We start from the raw sequence: 25,314 nt of genomic DNA, 5'->3' as shown, positions 1-25,314 counted from the left end.
AGAAAAATTACGATAAAAAAATCCTAAATCCTTTAAAAATCCTAAAACTGAAATCTTATATTTTTGTAAAATTCTGTCGAATTCTGTCTGTTTAACTGTCGAATTATTTGATATGATATACTGTAAAAGGCTGCGTTTTTTTTTCTTTTTTTTACAATTGCTCACTTAAAATAACGGATTTTGACAACATTAAAATGAGTTATTCTATTTTATATTTTTGGTAAATATGTCGTAGAATATGAAAACATGGGATAAAAAAATGATCGTAGATCAAACCATTAATTTCAGCTTTATGATAATCCTACGGTGAATTGGAGAGGAAAAAAACAGGTTGAAAGCCATAACAATCATTTGTGGTAATATTTCCTTTCACTTGACTACGCTTTTTTTTAATTGTAAATAATAGTTCTTTGTTACGTTTTCTTTCAAGTTGACATAGACAAGAGATATCTTTGACATTTAACAAATCATGTGGTTTAAACGAAGCCAATTAAAGGTGTTTTTCTAATCTCTATCACCAAGAAAAGTAAAGTAAGCCAATGTTAAGTCACCTTAAACTCGATCCAAAGCTAACTTTTAAGCCTTATATTATATCTTTGCTGTTAAAAATTCCTTGGGCTTTAAAACTTACACACAGCTTAAATATTTAAATAAATTATTAAGTTTTGTTAAAAAATATCTGACTATCCAGGATTTTTTCAACTTAATCGAAAATAAATCATGATAATCAATGCATAATTGTTATTATGATGAATCAAGACAAGGCAACATTAGGATACTGTTTCAAATATTAAAAAATTAGATCCCAAATGCATTTTATTTTTACTAAACTGTTGCTTTTCTTTATTATGACTTTTGTTTTCATAAATAGTATAAATTGTGCTGCTAAGGATAAGAAAAAAGCTATCTAACAGTCATAAACAACCGTTATTGACTCACAAAAGTTATAAAAATGGCATATGCAATTCCCTAAAAAATGTTATGTGGCGACCGAATTTTCGGTAAACAGTATTAACAATTTGAACCAAAATGCTTTAATATCATAAAGAGGAACTATAAAACTTGGCAATGAAATTGTACCTTGCCATATTATGCCAGTGTGAGCAGCTTTTAATAGTTACAGTAAGCAAGAAAAAAAAATGAACCATCCTGAATCGGATCTTCATGTTCAAGGGCTCAATCTGAATGGTTTGAGGAAATAACTTCAAATATGATAATTAATTAGTGCAGACGATATATTAATTCATGAAATCATGAACAAAAACGAGTCTTCTTTGAACAAACATGCCTTTTTTAGGCTGATATTGGATTTCTGACCCCCTAAATATGGGGAGGTAGTCTGGAAAGGTAGTCTGGGAAATATAGTCATAATAATTTGGCAGGAGAGCAGTAAATGTTAATTTTATTCTGTTCTCATTTCGCCATATCTGGAAAACTTTTAAAGCAAATTGAAATTTTTTTTAACACAATTATAAAAGCCATTTATCTAAAGATAATTCACTGCAAAAAATAACTTTTGATTACTATTTATTATTTTAATTCTATTTTATTATTTTATTTAATAATAGTCGAAAGAATTTTGAATTGCAAGGTATTCAAATTTTTACGTAATTTTAAAAAATTTAGTTTTACATGGAAAAATACAAATTGTTTGTAAAATAGGTTGAATAATTCCTGAGAATTCAAAATTTAAATTACGACTTTATTAAAAAAAGAATAGTACACTTTTGTGCCTGATTTTATAACTTAAAATATTCCCTGTACTAATTCATGCACTAATGCACTTAAGATTTTTGAGATTATACCCGCGTGAGATTGAACCCTAGAACTTTAAGTTCTAATCATTAGATCATATGATTCATTGCGGTCTGTTTTTTGTGCACTCTACTTTTCTGTGCTTGACAAAATTACATTTGACACTAGAAAGTCTAAAAGAGCCAGATTTTCCCAACCCAGATTGTTTGTGTGTTGATCACTCAGACATTCAAAATTTTAAAATATAATCACAATTAGTTTAATAGAAACACTATAGACTTGATCAGTGAAATTCTATGGTAGTTCATTTGATCTCGTTTACGAAAATTTTTGATAACGGAACACTGGCTTTTCAATTATAACTATATATTAGTTTCTTAATAATTGAGTGTACTTTTCTCTAAAAATATTAGTTTTAGATATTTTGCAATACTCTTGTCTTTTAATGAAGCTGGGTTACATTATATTCACCAAAGAGAACTTTATGCTCAAAACTGCCTGGTGTTATGGTATACCTATCATAATATTTAAAGGGCCACTTTGGTCATTACTCATGCTAAATACAAGGTTCTATAAATACATTTCTACATGGTTAGTGCGTGAATGATAAATTAAGCACTGTAATTCCTATTCCACACTATTCCTCCACTGTATTCCACAAAAAATCCTATAATATGTAAAATTCTGTCAAACAGAATTGTATTTGGGTATATCTGGTAATTATTCAAAAAATTAGAAACTAATAGAATACCTTAACTAATCTTTTTACTATTTTTTGCTTTCAAACTATAAAATAATTTAAAAAAAAGCACTATATTGGTCTGATAATCGAAAACTTTAAGTGCGAAACATGTTTCAACATTTTTAAAATGCTTTTTTTTAGTTTTTAGTCAATTGTTTGAATTTTATTTAATTACTTGTTTTGAAACTTGATCAAAAAAGTTATTAAACAAGCTTAATAAATTAATTATGGTCAAAACTATCCGAATATGGTAAAATTTATCGTATTTCTATCTCTATGGAAAAATCAAGAACCATGGAAATTTTCACCGAAACGCTTTGGCAATGATTTTGTTGAAATTAACAATAAAATTTCATTTTATAATATTTTATAAAATTTGGTAATATTTGGCAATTTTGCCATGAAATCTTAGAGCAGGGTGTAAAAACCATTTATTCAATTAAATGTGTTTTTCAGTTCTGCAATTTTTACTGAATGTGTTGAGTACTATACTAGAACTATAATTTTGAGAACTGTAATTTCCGATAAAATGGTTCCATATGAACGAATAAATAACCATATGAGGGGTTTAAATTCAGTGAAGTAATTTTACCAGATTTATCAACGATTGTTTTTGCTATAAAAAAAGATAAAATTAACAACAACAACAAAATAATAATCAATCTCTAGTTACATAAGGCGTAGTAATTTCGCTTGTTAAAATAATTCTTCAAATACAATCTTTTAAAATAGATACGACACAGGTGGAAAAAAAAGCAAAACTAAATTTTAAATCTCTGTAAAAAATAGTTATATCGAGAACAACAACTCGAAGAACCACTTTCTTAATATTGGAAAATACCATAAAATGTGTCATGTTCGAGCAAGATAACGAAAAATGTATCGATACATTTTATTGTCTAAATTTTATTGCTTGCGGTTCGATGGCAAAGAAAATAAGATAACGTTTCATGTGGCAAAAGTTAATGAAATACCCTTCCCATTTAGTGAGAGCATGAAAGAATATATACCAAAACAAAATATATTTGAGATAAATTTATGGGTTTCTACAACCTCCGTGAAACTAAGCAACTGCCTATTAGGCTAAGATTGGAAAATAATTGTTTCTACGGTTTTATGAATAATTGTAGATTTTATTGAAACAATTTAAGTTTTTATTGAAGTAAAAGAATTTAAAATAACATGTTGAAGAAATTAAATGCATTAATTTTTCAATAAGGTAATAAAATATGATATCTAGCTAACATAAATTTTTATGTGATGTAATAAATAAAAGTTTAATTATTTATTATCCAAGATTATTTATTAATTATTTATTATTATGAATAATTATTTATTATTATGAATAATTATTTATTACCAAGACGAAAAATTTACATAAAATTTAATCAACCAGCCTTCAAAAGCAAGTCCAACCTCACAAAAGCTGGCGAGCTTGAACCTGTATATTGTACCCGCCGCCTTCGGCATGTTTGGTTTTCCTTCACGGACTCGCCGTTTAGTAGATCCCACTTGTTTGCTCTCTTCCAGGGAATTTAAAAATTCATCGCATCGTTATTTCGTGACGACCTCCTTTAATATATGTACATTTAGAATCCTTGTCAAATGTAAAGCAAAAATAAATACTAGCATAGAGCTGCAAATTAATATTTAAGCTTAAAATAGAAAGAAAAAAAACTGTATCGAAATTTAACAAATCACAATTAAGGAAGGTAGACTCATGAAGCACTTAAACTGGCTTGATTGCAGTTTAAAGACAGACCTGCACTTTACTTTCATTTACTTTTTTGGTACTTTAATCCAGCAATCAAACAGATTTTGATGTTCTATCCATCATTTTTAACCACTGAATATATTTTTAATATCCAAGCTTATTCATAAAATGTGATATTAATTAAGCTTAGACATCACTTTTTACAGTGTGTTAACTAACCAGTCAACAGTTTTTTTTTCTTGGCAAGAAATAAATGCTACATGAAATTCCGTTAAAACTTACATGCTTAAACTATTAGTATGTAATTTATAATTAATAAAACTTTTATTAATTCCGCAAAGAGATAATTTTTTTCAAATTTTTTCAAGATAGAGTTTCTAATATTGTACTAAAAATGCTATTTGGATAATTAAATAATGATTAATAATAAATTGATTTAAATAAATAATTATTTTAAAGAGATATTGAATACGATTTTTCGATTTTGAAAGTATGGTACTCTGTATCTCTTAAGAATAAGAAATTGAGTATAAACTTAAGAGAGTCAAAAACTCTAATATAAATTTCTGAACTTCAGTGACAATTTAAGGACAATCAGAAAAAAAATCTTGGATCATGAAAAGTAAAAAAAAAATTTTAAACTTTTATAATATCTTTCACTTTTTAATCAACACTGAAAGAGCTCTGAAGTGGAAATTTTAATGAAACAATTGGATTGTATAAATACTCTAAATTCATTTAAAGATATTGTTTTCTTTTCCTTAAGGCAGGAAATATTGTACTACAATTCCCAATATAATCAATTTTTAATACTGTAATATAATTGACTTAAGTTGTATACGTCAATCAGCCATAAAGTTTTTTTTTTAAAAAAAAATCCAATTGATAAAAATTATATTCACTTACCCTTGGCACTTTGGAATACTTCCCCGTTCTCGAGTCTCGAATGGAAGATATTTCCAAAAAATCAGTTTCCTGTAAAAAGAGAAGAATAAAATTATGCTTATTTATTACTTTTTTAACCTTTTCATTTAACAATATTTTTTCAACATCAGAAAGAAAAACACAAAAAAGCCCTTTTCGCATGCCTTAAGGACAGTTAATTTTGCTGGAAACGTGATTTGTTATCATGCTATGATCAAGAGTTAAAAGGTAAAAGTGTTCCTAACTAAATCCTATAAAACGAGCAGTGTATAGTCTCATTCTACGCTGTTTCTAAATGCGATAATTTAACTTTAGGTCAATTGTATCTATAAAAAAAAATACTTTATTTTTACATTTCTTCTTCAGTAGCTGAAATTCCCGTACAAAATAATAAACAATACGAACTGCTATAGTTTTTTTTAAATATCACATTAAAACTTAGTTACATTGTAATGTATGTTCAGAGGTCCTGAAATTTGAAACATATTTTAACTAGTCAAATATTGTCTTTGTAAGAAAAAAATACTTGTTTATTTGTAACTGTAAAATACTTGTTCTTGCAAAATTAGTTGCCTTAGAATTCTGCACGAAGTTTCTGCAATACCCTTTTTATTTCATCGAGCCTTATGACACTCTAGTGAAAATAAAACTGCACTATAAAAATTGTGGTGGAATACCTAACTGAATTTGGTGTTGAAAAACTCTAAAATTATGTGAATGATTACTTAATTTTAAGCTACTACCAAATCAAGCAGTCTACACACTTTAAAGTGTGTAGTAAAATCTTAACGCCAATAATTGATGAAACGCATACCAAGATATGTTTTTACGCCATTCAAGGTTGGCAAAAGGATGGAAGATGTGTTTTTTTTGGTGCTCTATAAATTTTGGAAAATAAAGGTAAATTGTAATTTCATTTGCGTTAGAAATGATATAATCTAACATAGAAGACTCCAGCTACACATACTGAGTGAGTTTACTTAGTTATCAACTTGTTTCTGAAGTTATGAACTCTTTTGACTTTCAAACTATGATGGCGGGCATCGAAGTCTAACTAGGCTTATATATCGACCCCAGCAAGAAAAAAGTCAATTATTTTTCAATTAACTTTAATATTCTTGTCAAATTTAATGACAAACTGATCATAGCCTCTTAATACCAAGTAAGTTTCATTCCTTTTTGTTGATTGATCAAGTACACTGGTGGACAAAATTAAGAGATGAAAAGCATTTTCGCACATTCATTCGCACATGCAAGATACCCGCACACCGCTCCATGTGTATGACAATGGTTCCGTGAATGCCTAGAGGTACAGGCAGGAGGTCCTAGACCTCTATGTGTGTCTTTTCAGGGGCGCTATTGGTCCTGAGTTCATTTTTATGGACGACAATGCGCGACCACATAGGGCTCTCATAGTTGATGAGTATCTGGAAAGCGAGGATATTCAACGAATGGATTGGCCAGCCTAATCCCCTGACCTGAATCCTACTGAACATGCTTGGGATGCTCTTGGGAAAGCTATTGCGATGCGTCAACCTCCCCCCAGAACCATTCTGGAGTTAAAAATTGCTCTGGTGGAAGAATGGGAGAGTCTTCCACAAGTCCTCCTTTTTCCCTTATTAACAGCATGCATACTCGTTGTATATGCTGTCTGTCTGTCAGGGGTGACCATACACCATACTAGAGGCAACACACACTGTACAAGTCTCACTTTTATAGTCATTTTTTATCCTTAAGTTCAGACTACATTGGATTTATTGGTAATAGGTCTTGCCAGTGAATGGCACTTTCATTTTTGTTTTGCATACTTTATTATCATGGAATAAGCTATATCCATACCAAATTTCATTTATTTATATTCAGTATTTTTTGAGATATTTGGGAAAATGAATTCCATCTCTTAATTTTGTCCAACAGTGTATGTTGATTGTGGTCAATTATTTGCAAAGTAATTTCAATCATCTTGTCAGATTGATTTGACAAACTACTCATGTAAACTGTTATTAAAATCCATTCTTTACAATTGAGCAGAAAAGGTGAAAATTTGTTACTCTATATTGTATCGTAAAAATAGCTTTACTGACTATGTGTATTATATTCTACCGTAATTATAAATCTTAGAGTTACTGAATGAAAAAAAAAATAAGTGGTGGGTACTTTACACCAAGTTCGTTTAAAGAGCATTCTTTACGTATTGAAACAGCTAGATTCAAGGGTTTTGTTATGTATGGGGTTCCACAACACAACTTTGGAGTAAAGGAATTGCCACCAGTTTTTGCGTTGTGATACACAAAAATGTTTTGCAATGCACGCGTACTGGAAAGTACTGATGACAGATTGCAGGTTGACTAGATTAAAATCATGAAGTACTTTTCTTTTGTCCTATATAAAATATTAGATGAATATTTAAAGCCGGGATAGCCTGGTTGGCAGGGAGCTGGACTTCCGTTCATGAGAACGGGATTTCAAATCCAGCCGGCCGAAGACTCATCGTGTAGTAAATGGTGACTGGTGCACGTTAAATCTATCGGATCACAAAATCCTCCATGTTTCCATAACAAATTGCGCCTCTGGAGGTACTGGATTGGATATTGATTGCTCTCTGGTTCAAGTCGAAATTACAAGCTGAATGAATGGATGTATGAATGGGTTCGCCCCATAAACGAATTTGACATATGAGTGTACTAAGAGTCGAATTCTTGGCCATAGATGGCACCACTGGAATACAAGAACAATTACACACTTTTCAATGGATTACGACAACAACAACAATGAATATTTAGAAATATTGTTTTATTGATTATTTAATTTTAATTGCAGGGTGATGAAGCAAATTTATTTTTATGCACACACTTTGAAATATGAGCTACCTTCATAAAAATTTATTAAAAAAATACTATTTCCGATATGAATGTATGGGTCAACAATAGTTTTTAACATATTTAAAGTGCATCTTACCTGAAATGTTTTCATTAAAAAAAAAAGGCATACTTTTCTAGGGGGCGTTGAAAATATTTGTAATGCAATATGAGAAGTAATTTAAAAAAGGTTGGAAATTTATAATTTTGTTTCAAGATACAAACATATTATTAGTGAAACAATATTAATAATGTGCTTGTAGTTGAGAATAAAAGCATTGTTCTTACGTTAAACATTGTTGAGTCCAGAAGAAAAGCATAATCTAGATTTAGATTTATGTTTTTAATTAGACATAACTGCAGGTTAAGATAATTAAACATCAAGACTAAGTAAGATTTTTTTATTATTAAGGTTTTTCATAAAAAAAACTCAGAAATGAAATACCTTATTTTTTTAAAAAAAACCTTTAAGTTAATTTAATTTTTAAAATATTCATTGAATTATATTAAATAAACATTTACCTTGTTATCGTTGCGTAATTATTTTTAGCTACAAAGACTCAAAAATACATTAAACATTAAATTGTTTGTTATTGCCACTCAGACCGTATAGAGTTTTGTTTACACAAAAACGGTATTCAAAAAAGCTAAAAACAAACATTTTACACGAAGCATCATTAGAATTTTAACAATAATCCACAACTTTGTACAGTAATTTGTTGCATTTAAATTAATGCGCAATTAATCGTGTCAAATAGAATTGATCCTGTGTGATATAATCTAATAATGCAACTTAATAAAGAATTTTATTTTCAGATACTTATACTAATTTTTATTAATAAAATACACTGTTACTTGATTTACATTTAACTCGTGTTTTTCCATTAACCTTTCAGACGAACTGAAATAGAAAACGGAAATGAAAAATACTGTTGTGAAATGCAATTTCAACACAACATTTTAAAATCACTCCAGCAAATATTTTTCCTTCAGTGAAAAGCGAATGCATTTCAAATTCTTTCGAATTCAAATTCCAAAATTAATAAACAAAATCAGCCGATGAGACAGTTAATATTGTTGCCAAGCAACCTAGTATTGATGTTGACGTCATTCTCTTGAACATTTCTTTTCGAAACAGCAATATCCAAATACTCAACTTTCAGTTAACGGAGTCTCTTTTGTTAATAATGTGTCCGTTCGGGAAAGAAGGGGACAGGGAAGTGAATGGAGGCTAAGTTTTGACTTGGGATTATTAAAATAGTTCATTTATTTCAACGATATTACATCAAACTTAATTATTATTGCTGTTTGTGGTTCGGAATGCTGTTATTAGACAAACCCTTATCGTGATGTTGAAATGCGTCAGCCACTGAAAGGTCGTAAAAATTATATGGCTCCGATTTAATAGCGCTATTTCTGTCTTACACGATGTTATAAAAGTGTCATAAAATCAGTTATTCTTGCAAGCCTGTCAATGGGAAAAGGTCGGTTGGGGTTGTTTTTCTTTCTGCGCAGGGAAGTTAGCAGGACTTACTATTTGAATTGTGTTTGTTAGACGCGGCTCTAATAAATGGAAACAGTTTAGTAAGGGAAGCGGAAAGGAAAGAAAGGAAGGAACTACACCATTAATTTAAAGTAATGATTTTTCCCTGTTAATGGAGCTAGGGTTTTCCTTTTTTTTAATTAAATTTAAATTTATAGTTCCAACAAATCGGGTTTTTAACAACATTAAAATGCATATTGAGTGTCTGAATAGCTTTTTTTTGTTGAAAACATTCACTAAAATTGCTAATATTTTGATTCGAAAACTTGCTGAAGATACTTATAAAGAAAAAAAATAAGCAATAGACTTAATGTACAATATGATTCTGTGCAGCAGTTATGAACTTTGAGGAAAGGTGGGGCATATCATAAGGTTCAAGATGAGCATAACAACGCATGTGGGGAAATGTTTACGTCGGCCACTTCCCCATTTTTTACTTACTCATGTGCATTTGACCTTGTCCTTTAATTTACCTGAATTATCTTAATTTCATTTTAATTAGAGGTTTGCCAATATTTTTTGTCGAAAATTCTCAGATTCGTATTTCTTAGGACAGGTTGGCGTTGCAAAACGTCAGCTTGAAGCGAGCGCTAACCCGTGATTGGTCAATTTGTGAGTTAGACAGCATACGTCATCGAACGCTCAGCTTGAACGACGACTGACGTCCGAATCAACTGCAGTTGGATCACAACGTAACATTAACGACCGAAGCAATGCCGCACAACATCCAACAGAGCATTGAAATCAGCAAAGATTTTGATTTTAACATTAAACATAGCTTCTTCTTTCTCTTCTTCTTCATTTAGCTAAGCTATAATGTGTTTTTTCTCGGACAAAGTCATTATTTGTTCTCTAAAGCACTGGTCCACAATAAAAAAATCAATACAAATTCAAAAATAAATATTTGCTTACGTTATAAACGCATGCGCAATGCGAGATAATGTCTGCGTTGGACCGACTGCTTACGCTGAGCTAACAAAACTGTATTTCGTTGGCGATAGCGGTACGTCAACTTCTCACTGACGCCCAGAGAAGGCGCTTGTCTTAAGAAACCAGGTCTTCAATCCTGGTTTCCTTGGACAAGCACCTTAAAAAACAGACAGACTAAAAAAAAACTAGTAGAGTTGACCATTAATTTGTAGAGTCATTAGCCATAATAGTAACAAACTTCAGAAAAACTATTTAAATTGTTCGTTAAATTATACAGTTAATATATAAAGCTTCCTAACTCAATTCTTTGGTTTACGCGCTTTTCTATGCTGATTACGGTTTCAGACCACAGACATAAAGGTCCATGGTTTGAAACCAGTCAGAGCCAAAGAGCATCTCGCTCACACTCCCTTTACATTGATTACCACGAACAGATGGCAGTACTAAATGGCTAGTTCCATTGTTCACTTTGATTTGACAAACCAATCTCCTGAGTGTCAAACAGAGTCAAGACCCGAACGAAAGATAACTTTTACCAATGTAACATCAATTTGCGATCAGTGACAACATTTTTTGCGAGAAAGCATTTAAGGGCAAATTAGTACTTTTATTCGTAATTTTAGCTTAACGGGGATGAATTTATTTTTACGGTCCGTTACTAGAACACATTTACCGATCCTTGACCAAAATCTAGCTGTGAATTTTTTATAATTCGTGAATCACCCGGTATTTGTGGAATGGGAAGTTTTACAATGTATCGTGTCTATAATGAAGCAAGGTGTAGCTGGGCATGCAGGAGAGATACTTATTATTGTTATCATTTCCGTCTTACATAAACTGGAAAAAAAAATCTGGAGCATGTTATTTATAAATTCCAATTAAAAAAATATGTTAAACTTTTTTCGCATCTCTGCGGTAACAAAATCATTTTTACTCTTACGTGGTGCATCATTGTGCGACATTTATTGTAGTACATTTAACATTTGTCGTCGCAAACAAAATTAAAATATTTTAATCTAGTTTAGAACCCTAGAAATATTTCTTGAATAAATCATCAGAAATTTTTAAGTTCAGCATAACTTTCTGCGTATTATTAAGAATTATTTATAACAGATTAATGTTTATCACATATTAATAAAGAAAACGAGTCGTATTGGAAAAAAAAATTTCTACATTATTATCTTTACATAAACTAAACATAACTAGAACACAACTTCAGTAAATGACTAATATACCTTAAATTGTTTCATCGATTTAAGCACCTAAAACTATATTTTCCCTATCTTTATCCTATTTCAGAATCATTTCAAGTATCATTTCAACAACAACAAATTTTTAACATCATATTAGTAAAACTGTTGATTAAAATGAACATATCAAGGGGATTTTATCAATTCATACTCGTATAAAAAAAAATTTCAAACTTTGCCCTAAAATAAGCAGTCAGATTAGCTTTGCAACCCACATAATAAAAATATTTATTCCTTGCTACAAAAGCAGCGATAAGCAAAACCAGTGAATAGTTTTGCTTTATAAAATGGTTTGAGTAAGAAGGTTATTCATACAATTTAACTACTTGAACTATAATAAAATCTTCAGAACACGAATGGTTATTTCAAGTTACTATTTCGTGTTGAATATAAAAAACATTTTAAATAAAATTGAAACAAAAAAAGGATGTAATATTTTTCCCGAAAGTTTGAAACACCATGCATGACCCACATTTTGGGTTGTGTGCCGGTCAAAAGTATGTAATTGGGAAGAGCTAAGTAGAGCTAAAAATTTGAGAATCGGGCATTTAGATGTTACACAGGGTGATCTGTACAGGGTGACTTAGATATTTTTAAACCTTGGAATGAAATTAAAATTGAAATAAAAATATACATATTAACAATCGTAAATTAGCATTTAATTAAAACAATAATAATGAAGTCTAATTAATGACTGCCAGAGCAATGAAAGAATTAAAATTATCAAAAATAAATTCAAAGGAACTGCTTTTCCATTAATTCTCAAATAAACAAGTCTTTGAAAATTTTCATCTCTGCTATGCTTAGATCTACCTCGATAATGATTAAACAAAAATTTGATAAAGTTTTGATTTCATCTCTCTATATTAAATCGTGACCCCCAATTTCAATTCATTTTGACTTTAGCTTTTTAAAGTCCCAAAAAACTACAAGGTAAATATGGTTTTATCAGAGCAGTTTGTATAGTTACTTTTTTTACGCCGAGAAAAAATTCAGGTAAAATTACTCTACAGTATAGTAATGACATCGCTGATTAAAAAAAAGTAATTGTGGTTTCTAAAACCAGATAATATGGTTTCTAAAACATTTGTTTGGTAATGGTTTATCGGAAATTCTGCTTTTAAAAATGATAGTTCTTATCACCACACATTTAGTACACATACATAACTGTTACCGAGTATTGGTTTTTATGCCATGCTCTAAGATATCAGGTTAAATTTATCAAGTTTTGCCACATTTACGAAATTTTATCACATATTAAAAAACCATATTTCCTCGTTAATTTTACCAAAAGCATTACGAAAGTGCTTCGATAAAAATTATCAAGCTTTAAGGTGTTTCCATAAAGCCAGAAACATAGTAAGTTTCGCCATATTCTGGTAGTTTTGATCATAATTTTTCTCAGGGTAGAAAATATTCTCTTCTCAAGAAATATAAATACTTATTTCAAAGCTTAAAAAGAATTTAATTCATTTGTCAATTTACAAGCTTCATTCATTTACAATTAAGGAAACTAATTTCCAACTATTTGTGATAATATTGTTTTTACTTAATATTAATATTACAATAAATTTTCATGTAATTTGCATCAAAAATCGCAACATCGTCAAAAGTTTTTCACTACGTTTAGTATTTCTACATTCATTTTAAATACATCATTGTTACATAATTCAACGTGAAATTGTCTACTTTATATGAACTAAAAGGGGTATTCATCTGCCTGTTAAACACTGAACATATTTTTATCAAACCAAGCAGGATACAGTTTTATCACCAAGGAATTTTTCACAGTCAAGTTACTTTCAATTAATTTAATCACCGATATCCAATTTGTTCTTCTTTTCATCGTTCCATAAACGAATGAAAACGATCAAAAAATTCTTTGCTTCTGGGAAACTTTCTCCCTTTTACTCGATAGCGATACTGTGCTCTGCGCAATCTTTTATTATCGAGGAATACCTCAGCTATTAAAAATAAATGCAGTAATTCGACAACGCTTATTATCGCGGCTTACGGCCATCAGTGGCTTTTATAGCTTCCCGATTGGCCACCACTATCTTTTGGAGGACACAAAGGCAGTCACGTGAAGAAGGTGACATCCAACCGTAGTAATTAGCTTCCGGTATCTGGCAACAACATGCCACTCCAGATGAAGTTCACCATTTTGCCTGAAAGAAACCATTCCGCATGATCTTATGTTCTTGCACTGATAGCGATATATACTGCAAGTGATATATGTTTGAGTGAAACTGTGCTCTGTTTTCGTACGGAAAAATGTATTTTATTCATTTTTCATTTCGTTTCTATAATCAATTTTTCTAAAAAAAATGTCCTGTATTTTCGTAAACATTACACTAATTTAAATGGGTAGATTGAATTAGTCCATTCCGCATGATCTTATGTTCTTGCACTGATAGCGATATATACAGGAAGTGATATATGTTTGAGTGAAACTGTGCTCTGTTTTCGTTCGGAAAAATGTATTTTATTCATTTTTCCGTTCGCTTCTATAATTAATTTTTCTAAAAAAAATTTGCTGTATTTTCGTAAACATTACACTAATTTAAATGGGTAGATTGAATTAGTCCTGTTTAAAAATTTGAAATTTTGGCTTCATTTGAGATTTTAGGGGCACAATAGAGGTTTGACTTGTGGGGCTTTCCCCCCCCCCCCTGCAATTTCGAATCAGGCTGCAGCAAACATCAACATGGAATAAAGTGAGCAAGCTAATAAACATAGCACACTGGAAATCTGAGTCTATTTAACATAAATCGAATGGCTTTAACTTTTCAGTTGAGTGTATTCATTCAACTTCTAGTATTTCGACCGAACTAGTATATATTTTCTGAATAAAATCGTAATTCTTCAATATTTAAATTATTTTTCAATATTTAAATTATTTTTTGAAAAAATAAACAACTATAATAGTTAACTTCATCTATATGCATTTGATTCAGCATTATCAGAAAATTTGGGATTTTACCCATCTCATCTGGTTCGACAAAGTTGCATAAATTGCACCAATCAAGATCTAAAACTATCCGAACGTATTGTTAATAAGATTTTTCATTTCAGTGAAAAAGTAGATGCAATATGGACAGCGTTATGATATCTGCCTAATAAACATAGTATATAACATTTGGAATTTAACAAAATAGTTTATTTTTTTTAAACCTTTTATTTTTTTATTTAATTAATAGCCGCAGCTCTATCCAACATCTGAAAAAATGTCACCGTATAGGCGATAAGGCCTCAATTTCAATTTTTACCTTCTAAACCAACTCTCGTTCTGCCAAGATCTATATTTCCACTGACAAGGAAAACTAGGGAAGTGTGACTCGCCAATTTTGAAATAAACTAGTGGGATGTATGCCTTATGAGGAATAATTTTAGGGGGAAAACATTCGTTTCGGCCCATAGAAGGTCCTGTGCGAAATAAAAAATGGTTCAATATATAGAAAAATCGGTATTTTATTACTTCAATGCAGGCTATTAGTTATTGTAATTGTCTCATACTCCAATTAATTTTGTGGTACTTTCACGTACTATATAATGCACATTTATTGTCGAAATTGATTTCAAAAATTATATATATCTGTAGTTTTTCAGAAAAACCTGTTAGGTTAATTTTAAAAAAAATTGACATCACATTTTTTAAATTTTTTTTTCAAAAACTTTCCAAATTAATTGGAGTATGTAATTGCAAATCAATTAATAATTAATTAACAATTAATAATTAATTTTCCGATTGATTGATTAATTATCCAATTGATTCCAAATTAATTGGATTATGAGACAATTACAATAACTAATAGTCTGCATTGACGTAATAAAATACCAATTTTTCTATATATTAAATTATTTTTTATCTCTCACAGGACCTTCTATGGGCCGAAACGAATGTTGCCCCCTAAAATTATTCATCATAAGGCATACATCCCACTACTTTATTTCAAAATTGGCGAGTCACACTTCCCTAGTTTCCCTTGTGAGTACCTTTGTATATTGATATTGGGGGTGGGAGAATGAGGAAGCTGATGATTTAGCTAAGGAAGGAACTGTAATGGTATCGACTTCAAGCACACAACTTTTCTGGAAATCTGTTCAAAGATGAAATCTGCTATTGCCTTTTCCTGGTGGTCTCCTCTGATACAATGGCAAACAACTTGGAAGTACCTTGATTTTTGAGGGTGGCCGTGCACTTCAGACTACAATATCGAAACTATCAAGTGGAAACTTAAGAGGATGCAATACCACGAGAGAAACTTTTCATCGCAATTTCATAACTAAAATTTAAAGTATGAAAAAAAGTGAATTTAGGCAAACCTAGAGTAAGCCATGAAGTATTGAAAAAAAATTTCAAAATATCCAAATGAAAACAAATTATGAGAGTACAACTCAGGATTACGCAATAGGGAAGTTCTCTTCCAATAATTTGCTTACATTTCGATATTTTGAATTTTTTTCCTGCATTTCATAGCTCGGATTCAGCTATTTCAAAACTTTAATTTCTGAATTAGTTAAGATGGGGAAATAGAATTTGCAATAAAAAGTTTCCTCCGTTGTATAGCTTCCTCTTTAAGTGTCTTGTTAAGTGTCAGAGTAAAGAGATCTTTCCCATCAGTAGAAAATGCAATTCCTCAAATTCCATACTCGATTGTCGATTTTCCCTCCTGGGATTTAAAAAAGAATATTTGAGCCAAAAAAACCCTCTGTATTTCGAATTTTTTTTAATGTATACGGACTCAAGCAGATGATCTAAACTATCAGTTAAGAAAAGCAACAACAACAAAAAATCTTTTGTTTATACTAAAAGTTAAAAAGGGGCAGAAAAACAATGGCTTGCTTTACATTTAAAAAATATTTTTTTAAATTTATCATTCTAGTAAACATATTCAGTGAAGGAATTGATTGAAAAAAAAAGATAATGATTTAAAAATTTATAAAGATTTTTGTAAACTAAAAATAAGTATCTTTTATCGCCAGTGCTGGTAAATATGCCCTTTCTAATTGTCGTATAACTCACTTTTTTGCCTTCTTTAAATTTAAAAAAAAGTGAGCATCATCTCAAGCTTAAACTGTAAAGTCACATTTTGACCTTGTCGAGTTTGTTAATTTAAATTAAACTTTCGGTAAAAAAGAATTTCAAAATATGTTATCACGATTAACTCAAATTATTGCTAATTTGTGTAAATTTCTGATGGTAAAAAATTTTTCCTTTCGAACTGCCGTTAAGACAAGCTTTTAATGTTAATGTGATTAAATGCAAATTCTAATCCATAAATATTTTTAAATAACTAACAAGTTTCTGATCCGACGGTAGTAAGAATCCTTTTTCATAGAAAGAAATAAGAAACAGAATTAGAAAAAAAGGAACTCTAAAAAATAAATAAAAAAATTCAAATTCCCCTTTTTTTCCGAAACGAAAACTACTTGATAATAATATTTATGCTTATCTGAGCTACTTTTACTTCTAAATAACTTCCTTGAGACTTGAAGAAGAAAAAAGTACTAATTTTAAAAAAAGAGAGAAAGGGAAAAATCTCGATAAGAAGCATCGAAACTTTAAAAACTTATTTACATAAATAAGTGCATTCCATCCTTTTTTTTTATTTATGCTAAATGTGTTTATTATTACTCTCATTTTACTTGTATTATTAACTCAATTTAAATTCGATTTGGGTAAATTGAAATTTAATGTAATCAGGTCTGTTTACTTCATTTAAAATCGAAACTTTTATGGTAGGGTTATAAAAAAGGAAACTGCGTGCATTTTAAAGTTAAAAAAAAAAAGAAAGAGCACATCTGCTTTATTTTGATTTAGACGGTACTTAATGATGAATTTCGTTTACTTTATGTTTCCAACTCTAAGATAAATAACGTTCATAAAAACCCATTAATTAATTGTAACCATTTTACTTTACACACTTATTAGAAATCTACTCCTTAATTTTAATTTTCTAATTACCAGGCCTATAAATATGGTTCATTTATTTCATTTAAAATTAAAATTCTCGATGTATAGTAGACGGAGTTCTCGATATATAGCGAACTAAGCAAAAAAATTAAAATTAGCATTTTGGGGTCTGAGCTTTTAACTGCTCTCCTGCTTTAACTAATAGTTGCGAATACTAACTATATTTTTAAGGTCGGATTCGAATTCGTTAAAAAAAGGAATGCATTAAAAGAATTTGCATTTTCAGGAAAGGAATGCATTTTTCTTGTCAGACTTCGTAACTTAAAAGATAGTCTGTACTGTACTGTTAAAAATTCCGTATCAAATAATAGTGTGAAGACCGTAATAAGTACCTTTGGAGGCATCAAACGTAAAATCCATTTTATCGTAGAACCCATTTTTACCGTTAAATATTGTATCGTTAAATATTTTACAGTATTATTTATTTAATTAGAGTACTTCAGAGATTTTAATGTAATTATTACTGAAAAAACTACCGTATATTAGATTATTTTGTTCCGTAACATTTTCCAGTAAAATAGAGTTTTACGGTAAAAAATAACATCACTCAGGGTGTCGGTAGTTAATGCCGTAATTTGATTCGGAATTTTTCACAGTGTAATCCTTTAACGTACTATAAGTTATATATTTGAACTATAAAAATTTAGTTCCATCATAAGAAGTTTTGATTAAAAGTTATAAAGTGTTCGTTTTTTTTTTTTTTTAAATCTTTTTTGTACACGTACTTGCGTTTTTTCACTTATATAATCCCATAAAATTAATATTTTTCATTTAACATTTTTATGTTTAAACAACAAATCATTTACTAAACGTTACTTAAAATGTTTTATTCCTCAAATTTAAGCAATATAGTTTTAAAAAAAATTCTCAACCCTCTGTTAAAGTCTCTCAATAATTTTAAAAGCGTATGGTATGAAAAATCTCTAAGGGTTAAAAAAAATGATGTTCTTTACTATGCCTAAACTTTCTTCTTCGATCTAACCACCTTTATGACCACACGTCATCTCATAAATTATGTAATATTAAGAATTTTATGCATTACATGTTACTTTTATAAAGCATCTAACATGGCCAAGCTTTTAAAACTTAGTATAAATTCTTTAGTTTAAGAAGGTAACTATGTTATACTTCTATATTTCCAGAAAAAATTTGCCTGAAATGTTGCACTAAATTTAACAACTATTTCCTATATATCGCCAACTAAGTGGTTCCGCTCACTTTAAAATGTTTTATTTTTCTTGGCAATTAGCAGGTTTAAAATCAAAATCAAAATTATTTAATGTAACGATCCCAAAATGTTTGATGACTCCATCGAAAAAAAATCCAATTCTATTTGTTAAAAAAATTAAACTTAATCTTTCAGCTCGATTGCCATAGCAATTTTGTCTATAGTTTGGTTTTTTAAAGTTTTATTATTTTTTTTTTTTGTTTCATATCGTTTAATGTGCATTAATATATGTCACAGGATGAAAATTATGGGCAACGAAATGAGCAACAGAAATTGCTCGAAAATCCTAGTGTGATATAGAAATCACAGTTACCCGAATATCAGCAGGGCAATTCCATGAAAAAGGGGAAAAGCATTGGAAAATTCAAATAAGAATAATGTTATCATTTTGGATGTTTTCTGAATTAGAAAGGTTTGAAGTTTGATAATTTATAATTATTTTTTTTGAGAAATTAGTTTTTTAGTGTTGGTAACCCACTGAACATTGGCATTTACTTGTTCTGATTTGGGTGAAGAAGTTGGGTTAGCTTTTGAAAATCAGTTAGTTAACATTATTTTAATTTCAAAATGTTCCAAAGAATGAATATTGTTTATTACACTTAATAGAAATATTGTGCAGTGTCAAAATAAGTTTTTGTTGTTAAATTCACTTAATTATATAAATTTCAACTAAACATTAATGCATGTAACGTAAGTTACCAAAAACTAGAAAAAGTTTTTGTGTGTAAAAAAGAACAAGTGATACAAAAGTAAGAATAATATTTTTTCTTCCTTAGAGGCTAACACTAAATAAGCAGCAATAGTTTTCTTTTCAAATATTACTTATTTATTGCTTTATGCCCCATTCAATATGTGCAACGTAAGTTACTGACATGCATGCAACGTAAGTTACCAATGTGAAATGAGTTTATTCCTCTTGAAAATTGGCATACAAACTAAATAAGATGTATCCAGTTACAATACCAAAGTTTAAATAAATTATCACTGCCCTAAGATATTAATTTTAATGAAACTCTTTGCTTTAAGTTATTAATTTGGGTGTTGGCATTCATATGTTTTCAAAGTTGAACGAAATCTTTCGACAGGCACCGGGAGTTAAGGATGTAGTTATAATTAGAGATGCTAATGGTAAAAAAAAGAAAGTACAAGCACGGCATCTTCATCATTCAGTTCGAGAAATGCACCAAATGTTTATGGAAGAAAATCCAGAATGCAAAATTGGAAAAACTAAATTTTTTGAGCTCCGTCCAAAGCATGTCTTGCTTAGTAGCAAACTTCCAGGCAATGCTTGTGTTTCTAAGCATCATGAAAAGTTCGGATTGACTAAGGAAGCCTTCAGCAAAATTTATAATGTTCCATCTTACGAAATTCTTTAGAAATTTATTTTATGTTTAGAAGAAACAGCTGAGTGCGAGTCTCTAGAACAGATGAGTGGAGTGTCTAGTCTATTCTCAAAATCTCCACAGATTAAAAACATTAAGCAGATCCACCATTTAAGAGTACAAGATGGCATACCAGAAGAGCTTTTTTTAGTGAAAGATGTTGAAAAAGAAAATGATGAATCCAAGATAAATGCTGGGGGTTGATATATGGTTAGATAGGAGGACATGTTATATCCTGGTGTGGTAATGTCTGTGGCAGAGAAAGAATTTAAAGTCAATGTAAGGGCTGCTGTGGGAATCTATTGTAAATGGCCTGAAAAAAAGAGATGAAATATTCTACCAGAAAGAAAGCATGGTGAAAAGAATTGAGCCCCCTGTACTAGTTAATAACAGAGGACTTAATAAGTTTGCAGTTATGTGTGAATCAAAAGTATCTGAATTTACTTCATGTATACTTTTTCTCCCTTGCACTATACTGTTTAAATAACTTAATTTGCATTTGTACATTATTTGATAAAAGTTTGATACAAAGGGAATTTCGTAACGTAAGTTACTGTAACGTAAGTTACCCACTTAAAAAATTATATTTAATTTAACTTTTGAAATAAAATCTTAAATCTAGGCATAAGAAATATTTAAACATGTCAGAAAAATGATACATATAATCTTAATCATGAAACTTTTGTATAAGAACAGAATTTTGCCTTCAAGTGTATTGCAAATTTATGCCATTCCTTTTTCGGTAACGTAAGTTACCACACTAATTTTAGGCTTTTACACTGTTTAAATTGAAAAATAATAATTATTTTAATTAAGATTCCTTTTGGTTTTGATTGTAATTTTAAGAAATCACTTTATTTTAGTATGTGTATTCATATTATTTGCTTGCTTCTAAGTTCTCAATGCAATAAAGTTTATGTGAATGTAACGTAAGTTACCGTGGAATAGCCCAGCAACTGTTTCACTCCACTGAGAGAAGAATTGCCTATAAATAAGGATATAATGGTAAATATTTATTTAATGTGGTAATTATTATTATTCTTTATGCTTGTATTTTCATTAGGGGCCTCGGGGCACTGTTAGTTTTGGCTTTGCCACTAACAACAGAAAGGCTCCTGTGTGTTTACAGACAGTGTGTCCCCTGATGAAGTGCTGCTCTGTAAGCACACAACTTTATTTAAATTTCATTTAAATTATATTTAAATTATTTTTAAATTATTTTTGAGTAAATTTATATTATTACTAGTTTATAGGATTTGAATTTGGTTTTAGCTGCCTTGTGCGCTGTTCCAATTTGAATTAATGTAGTTATGGTTATTTTTATTTTTCTACCTCCTGTTCAATTAATTTCACTTAAGAATTTGAATTTACGTAAGGATTGCCAAATCACACTTGGACCAATCAGATCAATTGCCTTTATGACGTTTCAGTTCTATGTGATGACGTTTACAAATATAAATAAAAATGGCAGTGGCGTTGATGAAGAGGATGATAGACTGAAATTTTGAGTTAATACATTAAATTAATTAAGTTATTACATAAAATTAAGCGGATATCAATTCTAGAGCGTCTGGGATTTACTTTTCTTTCCTTCACAAATATCTTTGAGAAAATATGAGATAATAGAAATAATAATATTAGCCACAAATTCAGATAAGTAACAAAAAGTTGTAACCCCCTTACGCACAAATATTGGGAAATTAAGCGACCCTATCGGCAACTCACTCCGAACTACGAAATTGCGTTTAGAGTTGCGGATAGAGTGGAGGTTCCACTTATGGTTGCTCTTATTTTTCTCTAGTGTGATATCCGCATAACACTCAACCGTCGTCAAATGTTTTTCACACAAGAAATTATTTAACAAAAATACGAAACACTAATTTTTATTATTTCAATGTAAATTCAAATAATTATTTTTGCAATCATTATATTAGTTGCATATGTTGACTGTACACAATTTTGCACAAAAATTATTTTAAAAAGAAATGTAAGATATCGAAAACCTTAAGCATTTTATTTACCGTAATATGATAATAAAACGGTAACCGAATATATTTATCACAAAAATATACGTTATACGTTAACGTAGGAATAACGTAGGAATAACAAAAATAACGTAGGAATACTCCTACATTACTATAATGTAGGAGTATTCCTGTTTAGTTTTAAAGTTGTAATTTTGAGTAAGATTGTCACAACCGTTATTTCCTATTCCAATAAAATCACAACATAATGACGGAAATGTCAACTGAAGTAAAATATAAGCCGCATCAAACTTCAGAAATACTTGAAAGTAATTTCAAATGTAATATCGCAGTATTACAAAGTTAAAATATAGTTAAATAAGAGATGAATAAATAATTCATATGTAAATACCGCTCCAACTTTTATTATTTTTAAACTGATGACAGCTAAAAACTTCAGGGTCTTTTTGTTAATTAAAGATCTCATTGTATTGTTTTTCTGTCCAATAAGAATGCATCAACAACAAACGGTTTTTAGACCATTATTTGTTTTTCATTATATAGAAAATTTTAAGATGAAGACAGCCAAGGACATCAGCGTCTTTAGTTAATTAAAAATCCCATTATATACTTTTAGACCATTATCTTTTTCTGTGTTATATAGATGATTTAGTTAACATCGTATTTAATTAATTCCTTATCTTAATTATTCAAACTTGCTCAGATAAATGAAACAGTAAATGCAATCTTTTAACTATTTCATAAGCAAAAAAGCATTCATTTATGACTTAAACTTATCACGTATTTAAAAATACGTTAAACAACTTCAACTGAAAGTCCATTCTTAAACAGTTAAGAGATGTTTAAAACTAAATCTAATGTGGCACAAGCACACAAACGTTCTCTATCTAGAAAATTTTGCCATTACTTTATAGTTTAATAAGTTTAGGAAGGAATTTTTAAACATTTATTTAGTTTTCAAAAATATTAAGTGTACTAAAAACATAAAATGTTGTAATATATGAATAGTATTTTAAAACTATAACGAGTAATAAGTATTTTAAAACTATAGCGATGTGTGTAAGAAAGTCATGGTCAAGACTCAGTCTTCCTTTCATCTGTCTCGTGATATCATGCACTAAAAAAATATATAGTCAGAACTACTAGAACATGGTTAAATTTACCGTGTTTCTTGCTCTATGAGAACACCGAAAAGCTCGGCAATTTTTAAAGGAATGCTTTAGTACTGATTTTGGAAAATTAACTATAAAATATGATTTTATAATGAGTGATTAAATTTTGAAATCATGTTATAATTTTGTGATGATACATTAGAGTATGGCATAAACGCAATTTATTTGATTAAATTTACTTTTCAGCTTTTCTTATTTCTTACTAAATGTTTGGCAATAAAAACTATAATTTTGATCAAAATAAGTTTGCTAAATCGTTACCACATGCATGGAAAAATGAGCAGATGAATGATTTAAGTACCCTATGTTATGATTTTTAAACCAGAGCTATGTTTCTTTTTCTTTTTTTTTTTTTTTTGAACCAGAAATGTCATTTTCGTACAATGCAGTAATTTTACCAGAATTGTTTTCACCGTGTTGCTTCACTTTAGGTTAGGCATTTACGTTTATAGTACTTTTAAACACATAAATGCAAAATTAAAAAAGAAATCAACTTAATAACTTTTAATTTAATAATTTTATGTCTCTTAATAATGAATGTCTCTAATATGTCAAATTTTAACATATTAAGAGACATTCTTAATGGTTCGAGGGCCAATGAATTAGTGCAGAGAAAATTTAAATTTTCAAAATCATACACTTTTCTGTATAATTTACGTATGTAAACGCAGACAACCGTTTCGCATGTGCAAGAAGTACTGCTACTTAGGATATATTGGACATTTCTAACGCGTGATAAAAAACATATTTTTACATATAATTGGACATATTTTTAGGCAAAGAAAAAGAATTCAATTGTTAGAAAACTCAAAATAAGTTTACTATTTTCAAAAATATCATTGAATCGTGAGAAAAAAAATCGGGATAAATTTTGTTACGCAGAAAACACAATTGTCTTCAACAGATATAGTCCTTCAAAATATTTCATAAGATTTATCTACTTCTGTTTGAATAACGTGCTCCTCTTAATCTTCAATTGCTTTGTTATCAAGTTTACGGGAAATGGATTTCTCAAGCTTAACTGGCTTCAGTATTATTCTGAATGCGAAATTAAACGAAGCGTTTAAAGGAGCAGATAGATCTTCGGGTATATTTGTGAAATTACGATTTAGTATGGTGATATATGACGCAGCCTTAACAAACTGTCGGCCATAACTTTATCTATAAACACTCTAGCCATGTAGAGATATAGAATTTCGAATGATGCCATTAAATTAGAAACTAGATAACAGATATATAATCAACTTCCCAGGTACAGTAAAATGTGTCAGCAATTTCAATAGATCGATTGAATTGATTAGTAGATGTATTAATTACATTTAGATCTATTGTAGGATTAATTACTAGTAAATATCTGCTCTGAACTGTAAGGTAATTGCTAATTCGGAATACGCATTAAATTGTTGACTAGGCACAATTTCTTATAATAAGTGCATGATCAGGTTGTCAAAAATTATAATAAACTTTTTCTATATATATTTCAAGAACAACATTAATTATTAATATTATTATTATATATATATATATATATATATTTCGCAGTTAAGATAAAGATGTAGTTTTTCACACTACAAAAATACTGTGTTCAGCAAATCTCGTCGAATAACGATAGAGATAGAATATTCTGGAATCTAGAACTCTTATTAAAGTAATCCCTACTGATTTATTTATTTTAAATGAAAGGTGAATATTTGAATCGCTGTGTACAAACAATGCAAAAGAATGCGCCTTTTTTGTTAGCTGTTCCGGAATGTATGAAGGACACCAAAACTCCGTAACTAATTCAATGTCACAGAAACTAATTCAAAAGTTTATTTTGAAAAAAGCTTCAACTGTTTTGTTTGTTTTTTTTTA

At 29.6% G+C, this 25,314-nt stretch overlaps 1 protein-coding gene across 2 annotated transcripts in view; it reads right to left on the bottom strand.

Annotated features, from left to right (window-relative positions):
* LOC107456656 (1-phosphatidylinositol 4,5-bisphosphate phosphodiesterase classes I and II) overlaps positions 1 to 25,314 on the bottom strand; it is a 384,337-nt gene that overhangs the window by 175,805 nt on the left and 183,218 nt on the right. For both annotated transcript variants that reach the window (XM_016074583.4, XM_016074582.4), the window contains exon 3: positions 5,118 to 5,186. In XM_016074583.4, coding sequence (XP_015930069.1) covers positions 5,118 to 5,186 — 69 coding nt within the window. The remainder of the gene's footprint in view (positions 1 to 5,117; positions 5,187 to 25,314) is intronic.

This window comes from Parasteatoda tepidariorum, chromosome 8 (assembly GCF_982258835.1).
Source record: "Parasteatoda tepidariorum strain Cologne lab strain chromosome 8, Ptep-v5.0, whole genome shotgun sequence".
Classification (NCBI taxonomy): Eukaryota; Metazoa; Arthropoda; class Arachnida; order Araneae; family Theridiidae; genus Parasteatoda; species Parasteatoda tepidariorum.
Note: the sequence above shows the minus strand (reverse complement) of the source record. Positions and strands in the feature narration are given on the sequence as shown.